The 7234-nt window shown below is 26.7% G+C and overlaps 1 protein-coding gene across 1 annotated transcript; it reads left to right on the plus strand.

Moving 5' to 3' along the window:
• The first annotated feature begins 864 nt into the window (after positions 1–864).
• LOC100572742 lies at positions 865–5840 on the plus strand. The gene is made up of 4 exons (XM_003245401.4): positions 865–1002; positions 1347–1478; positions 1544–1734; positions 5317–5840. Exons 1-4 carry the CDS (start codon positions 948–950, stop codon positions 5761–5763), a joined length of 825 nt encoding a protein of 274 aa, XP_003245449.1. The 5' UTR covers positions 865–947; the 3' UTR covers positions 5764–5840.
• The last annotated feature ends 1394 nt before the right edge of the window (positions 5841–7234 follow it).

The following is a 7234-nucleotide window of genomic DNA, read 5'->3' on the forward strand; positions in this document are numbered from 1 at the left end:
TGGTGGAGGTGGCGGATGTGGAAGGTATACCGGAGGACATTCGGCAGTCGTGGTGGGACGATGATCGCCGCATGGCTGTCGTGTCATTCGACCATAGTCGTCATCTCTTCGGCCGGTCAGTGTTTCGTCTTTTGATGGCAAATAAAAATAATAATAGTACACGTGGTGATGAACGCCGGTCGGGGTCACTTGGTTTGACGGCAATGGAGCGGTAGGTAAGACGCGTGAAGGTTGTAGATTTGGCCGTATCACAGTCGGTGATGGAGGCGGTGGTTGGTATAGCTCCAACGGCTGCCGAAACTGTGGTTGGTGCAAAAAATAACGTTGTGGTAGCAATGGTTCTTGATAGAACGGCTTAAATGCTATTGGTGGTGGCGTCCGTGAAGGAAACGAGTGGTAAAACTGTGGAAACTGACCGGACCACGCTGTACCCAATGCAATAACCATGGTACTGATTATCGCTAAAACACAAACTATAATTCATTATTATTTACACAATAAAAAATATCTTAAATTATGCACATGAATGATTAATACAGATGACTGTAAAGAAAAAAGATGTGACCTATATATGAGTTTAAGCTAGGAAACTCATATTCGATAATCGATATTATATTATTATGTAAGCATTACATATTATCATGCAATTATCTTAGCGTGGTAGATATTAGGTAAAAATAAAATAATATTAAAAATATAATATATATACCTAACAAATGAGAAAAATATATTTCGATAACATTTTCACACGAATTCGAATATGATGAAAAAATCCTTGATTAGTATGATTACACAAAATTAGAATTTTATTATTTATTTTTAAGTTTTAACGTATTAGAATTGTTGCTTAGCTATATTTATATCGATTGTTATTAAGTAATTATTAATGTATTAATCTCTTAGCATTTGGTATAAAAATATTTAGTTTTATACATTACTTAATTGAAATGAGTTGTATTCGAAAGAAAAAATCAGGATGTAATCCAAGCACTCAAACGTTTGGTACTTCTTAGTTTGTATACATTTTATGTTAAATTATAAACACAAAAGTTTTCATTTTTTGTCTATATTTTATATTGTCCTACGTACGAAAAATGCATATAAAACGTTGTTTTTATAAGCAGTTAACGTGAATTTTTCATAAGAAAACTTATATTCATTAAATACTGAGAATATTAAAAAATTAAAACGAATTGAAATAAATATTTATTAGATATTTTATTTATTTGGTCTACCAGAATTTAATTATCTGCCTATCTAAGAAAAATACCGGTGTATTTTTATTTTTTGAGTATTTAATCAGGTTGACGCATAACAAATGTTGATGGTAGTATTATCTTTTAAAGATCAACCAATTCAATCAAAGTCGAAAAAACAAATCAACAAAAAAGAAAATGTTCGAAAAGAAATTGGAAATAAGCTCGGTCCTGTGAGACACGTACAACAGATCCAAGCGAATGTGCACAAATACATTTTAGGTGTTATCGCCAAATGTGTGCTGTATGTAAAATAAAATTAAACTGTAATAAAATCAAAATTTCAGAAATGGGTTCAACACAAGAAAAAACTTATTTTGAACCCATACATCAAGCATTTAACCAAAGATTTAAGCATGAAACAGAAATTCTAATGGGGAAAATTAAGTACCAACTTGAGAAAGATTCAGTGTTTATACGAACTGAATACGACGAAAAACTGTTACAGGATACCAAATATCAGATGAATAAGTTTAACGTAAGTACGAAAATAAATATATCCTAAAATTACATCTTTATTTCTGTAAAGAAGATATATTGGCATTAGAATATAACACATGAACATAATTATTACAATATTATTAATAAATATTTGTCTATGGTTTGAAAAATATTTAAATTAAATGTTCGATCTACAAAAAAGTTAAAACGTATTTTAAACGGATAGATGTTACTATGTTAGACCTTAAATTTGTTGAAAAATTATTAAAACAATTATTTAACTGGTTGTTCTTTGTATATTGAGTAATAACATTTAACTTAAATTACTCGTTTATTGTGTAAGCCATTATTTATACTTCTTATTTCGACACAAAGGTTTATTTCATATTGAAAGTTGCTTAGGTAAAATTACTAGTTTCAACAAAATAATGTACATTGTACATATTATTATATAATATTATATTATATATAATATATCCCGTTAACTTTAATAAGTACTTGTAAGTTGTAAGTATCTAAATAGTATATTATAAACTGATAATAATAATGATAATATAGGTATTTATAGTAGGTAACGACATATTAATTGACATTTTTGGGGATATTATCATTTATTATTATACATTAATCACAATAATTGTGGTTTTTAAAAACAAATATTCTCATATTTTGACTTAATAATATCACTAACCAAGTCAAAAAAAATACAATATAACCTATGCGTGGTGTACATTTTTTAAATTCATAAGTCCGACCAATTTAACATCATAATTGTACATCATATTATAATCCATCATAATTAATAGTTACCGTATTATTGAGTAACTATTAGTGATACCAAAACATATTCACAACTTTAAAAGGTAAATATACTATTTCATTATTCAACAAATATTTTAGAGGTTTCTTTAATGCACTTTGACCACTGTGTGACCTTTATGTTATGCATCGTACAAAATCATTATTATATAGACTGTTATGTATATCTATAGGTATAAGTAGCAGCAAAATCAATGTCAAATTAATTAGGGACAAAAAATATAAAGTTTAAATGTAAAGTATTATAAAGTTGTAAATTAAAACAAGCGATTTGTTACGTTTACCGATTATTTTCTAACCGGAATTATTTTACTTTTGATCCCCAAAGTTATAAGGTTAGGTTAAGTTAGGATTTTAGGTCCAATTTTATACTAGAAACCACACACAAACTTGAAAATTAAATCATTTTTACTGCACCAAAAGTATATTTAATTCATATATTATATTTCAGTAATTATTTATTCTTATCTTAATATTGTTCAAGTATACTTCCTGCCTAAATAAAAATAAATAATGCATCATAATATATTCTTTGCTTTAGTTTGTACAAAATATTATATCGAATAATGAATAATGATATTACAAATTATATTGAAATAGTTAAATACCCCTTCTGTACTTAACCCATTGATACTAATAATATCTCGAGGCGTAAGCTTGTGGTTCCCTTTTGACAATTTCTTAGGATTTAATCAGTGATGCATTAATGCATTATACAAAATTAACAGTGTGCAGTGTACATTTATTAGAACACAATAGGTATTTTAACAATAATTGTATTATACTATGCGTACTGGCGTACTGTACATTCAGACATTCATAAATAAGAAAACAAAATTTTCTAAAATATTAATGATTATTTAAAAAATATAGATATTCATAATATATTTATTGACTACTAAGCAATATTTTATAAAACGTTAGTATTATTCCCTGTTCTCACAAATGTGTATTTTAAGCGCTTGCTATATAAGTATTCAACTTTATTTCAAAGTAGACAATTTTTGACACCTTAAATCTATGCCTATCACTAAAGGAGGTATATTGATAAAATAAAAATTATACCTAAATGGTTAAATTATAAGTTCTGAACTATGAAGTGGTGTCACTGGACACTCCCTTCACTTAAAGCTGTTGAAACCGAACCATTTTCGAGAGGTCGTATTTAGGCAATATTTTGTATCCTTATTCGTGAGTGATGTGTGACTGTGTTTGTAGTAACTGATTATTAGTGTACCTGAGTTCCCCGAACGCTTTATATAATTAAAGAAAAACTGTACATACGCGCAGTCATTCGTCATTATAATATTTTGCTTTCAAAAAAGTTTCAACATGAAAGTCTCAAAAAACGGAAGAAAAATTAACCTAGTACCAAAAGCCCGATATTAATTTTGAAAACATTTTGTATTCTTTATTCTCTTTTCTAGGTCATGAAGGAATTGGATTTTCGGTTTGTCATATTTTTTGATTGGTATAGTACCAAATTAATTTTGTTTTTTAAAAATTAACTTTTACTTAACTGTTACTAAAAATTAAAAATTAATTAATCTCCTTCAAAACTGAGACAACAAACGAACAAATTCAAATATTTTTTCAAAATTAAAATTGGACTTAAATTATATTTATTTTTCTTCCACTCATTGTACTAAATTCACGGAAAAACGACCCACTTTAAATAACCTTAAGCATAACACGTCTACTTATTCTAACTGAACTTTTACCTGTTGTATTCTACCATTTAATACAGTTTAAAAACAAATTACTTATTTTCTTATATTTTATGTAATAAATGTAATATGGTATAGATTATGAACAATATGTATAAAATTATCTAGATACAGATGAAGATGAATATTTGAATTATTATATTATAAAATTAAAATATTCATTAATATAAAAATAAAGTAAAATACAATATAATGTGATAGATATTTTCAATTTTTTTGTTTTGAACGCATATAAAAATGAATAGGCATATTTCTTAGTATACCTAGTATAAGATTCTGAGATTAGTGAATGAATGTATCGTATTTACAAAGTCTGTCATCAACATTTGGGATGGTAAAAATGTTTCAATTTTCTACCTCAACATCTATTCAGATAGAAAACTGATTCTATAGTTGGTATTCTATGTATTTAGGAGATAAAAATCGAAAATTTCGAGTAGTTTTCAAAAACGTCAGGAAAAGAAATAAAAATAGAAAAATTGAAATTTTTTACGTAAAACCAATTTTTGTAAAAACGATTTTATTTTTTTTGTGTAACTCAATAACATCATAATTTTCTGGCAATTTCGATGATTTCTTTTTTTTCATTTTGTTTTCACAGTGTAAAATGCTAATGGTAATGCACTAATGCTCCCGAGTGATTATTACACAAAAGGTCGACCCTTACAATATGCGGTACGTTGAAATAATATAGTCTATATACTTCTATAATAGCCTTTAGCCATCACCGCCACAGATACGATTCGCATTGGTTTCTCGGGCGTTGCATGATTTTGTTTTACTATAGTTGTGCGTCCTCTTAATTTATTATCGTAATGTTAATGTAAAAATTATGAAAAATGTATCTGAATTTATTTTCTAAGATTGTGTGTTTTTAATAATATTGTGTTTAAAAGCGTACCTGTTATATAATAATATAATATTATAATAATAATATATAATATAATAATAATATATAATATATATAATTATAATATTATATTATATTATAATCATAATCCATAATAATTTTTTAGTATCGCATATTATATTATTTAAACTAAATAAACTACAATAATTGGGAATGTTTGTAGGACGCTGTATCAGCTATTACGATGGACTTAAACAATAAATGTGAAGAAAAACAAAAGCAATATAAAATTGACGCCGAGAATATGATGTATACAATTATTGAAAAATATTTAACGTGGAGGGAACGTTATATAAAACAGGAATTCGGATATTTTAAAGAACAAAATCTAGCGGATTTCAAAGAATACTACAGACGATTGATTTTGTCTTATCGTCTGAGATTCGAAAAAAAACTTGATGACATAGAAAAAAAACATAGATCAGACTATGAAAAAATAAAACAATCATCTGTATATAAGTATAAAAAAAATTTTGATTTAGAAAAGAAGAAACTAGAAGAAAAATTACTGTTAGAAAAGCCAAGCTTATCGTCGGTTTTTTACGAAGAAAAGGTTGAAGAATCGGAACCACATATAAAAGCAAATATCCAAAAAAACTTTAAATGTTGAATAAGAAAATCAACATTTCAAATTTTGTAAGTTTAAAATAAAAACTTTGCTAAACAGTTACGTGAGCTTAGTGACTTTATCAAAAAAAAGTGTTGTGACCAATAATAAGATGTTTCAAAAATCCTATAAGGAGGTTGTATATTATATAACAATGGATTTAAGACGAAGAATCCCCTTAAATTTAATTTAGAATAATAAAAGACAAACAAAGTAAAAACCACAAGGTATCTCTTTACAAAGCCATTGGGTCCTATATTGAAAATAAATATCTAAATATTATAAAAAATCAATTAATTATATTTGAGTAATCTCACAGTCTAAAATAATACTGCAAACTATTACCTTATAAAAGACTTTCGATTTAAATAAAAATGACAGGAAAAAAATAAGATCATTTTGAAATTAAGTTAAACTTTGGCATTAGATATTAATGATTTATTATTTAAGATTAAAAAAAATAAGCTAACAATAAATCATATAGAATTTTATAAACGCCTAATCGAATATATAGATAGGTATATTAAAGTTTTAATTTTCTGTTAAAAATGAATAGTCAAATTATCATAAAGTGTTCATTTTTTTTGTTTCCTTGTGGTTAATGTATTTTTTTTTAATAGGTAGGTACTATAATAAATTTGAAAATTACTTTTTTTTTAATACTAGCTGTGTTATATATTTAAATGCTAAAGATAGAATTAAATGAACAATTTATAGCAACTATTACATATTCGATTACCCAACAAAATGATAGTAAAGAAACAAATTAAATACCTACATAAATGAAGTAGGTACAACCAATTATTGCCTTATGCTCTTTTCTTAAATAAAAAAAATGTCACTTACAATGTAGGTTAACAACAACAATATTAATAATAATAATAACATAAAAGTGTGTAACTCACTAATTTTGAAAAAAGTCATAGCGTCAAGTCCAAAACCAGCTGAATGCAATTCTTATTGTCCTTATTAGGATAGCTGTAGGAGCTTCTCTGAAACTGAACTCGCTGTGCAAACCACTTTTTATAGAAATCATATTGATACAATTTTAAGGAAATCCATATAAAACAAATACTTCTTTTGTTATGCAAACCACCACGCAACATACAGTTCGTGATCTAAATATTGGTCCTATAGTGTCGTTTTTTACATTAGTCCGGTTTTAAGGAGAAACTTGTGGGTCGAACTGCGCTAACGTCGTTAATGGACACTCAAATATGATTTTACGTGATTAATTACTTATTCAAGGAGCACTGTTACTGCAATAAACTTTCGGTGCACGATTTCTTGAAATAATATAGGTAATTATTAATTTATACATAACAAAATATTATAAGACATTTTTAAAAATACAAAATCAACTACTATCCGGTTGTAAACAAAAACAATACGCGCAGCTTCTTATAGGTATATGCTTGCATATTAATAATTTACAATTATTAGAACGTTCGAGTGACTCATGTTTCCTTATGTA

Source organism: Acyrthosiphon pisum, chromosome A2 (assembly GCF_005508785.2).
Source record: "Acyrthosiphon pisum isolate AL4f chromosome A2, pea_aphid_22Mar2018_4r6ur, whole genome shotgun sequence".
NCBI classification, from domain to species: domain Eukaryota; kingdom Metazoa; phylum Arthropoda; class Insecta; order Hemiptera; family Aphididae; genus Acyrthosiphon; species Acyrthosiphon pisum.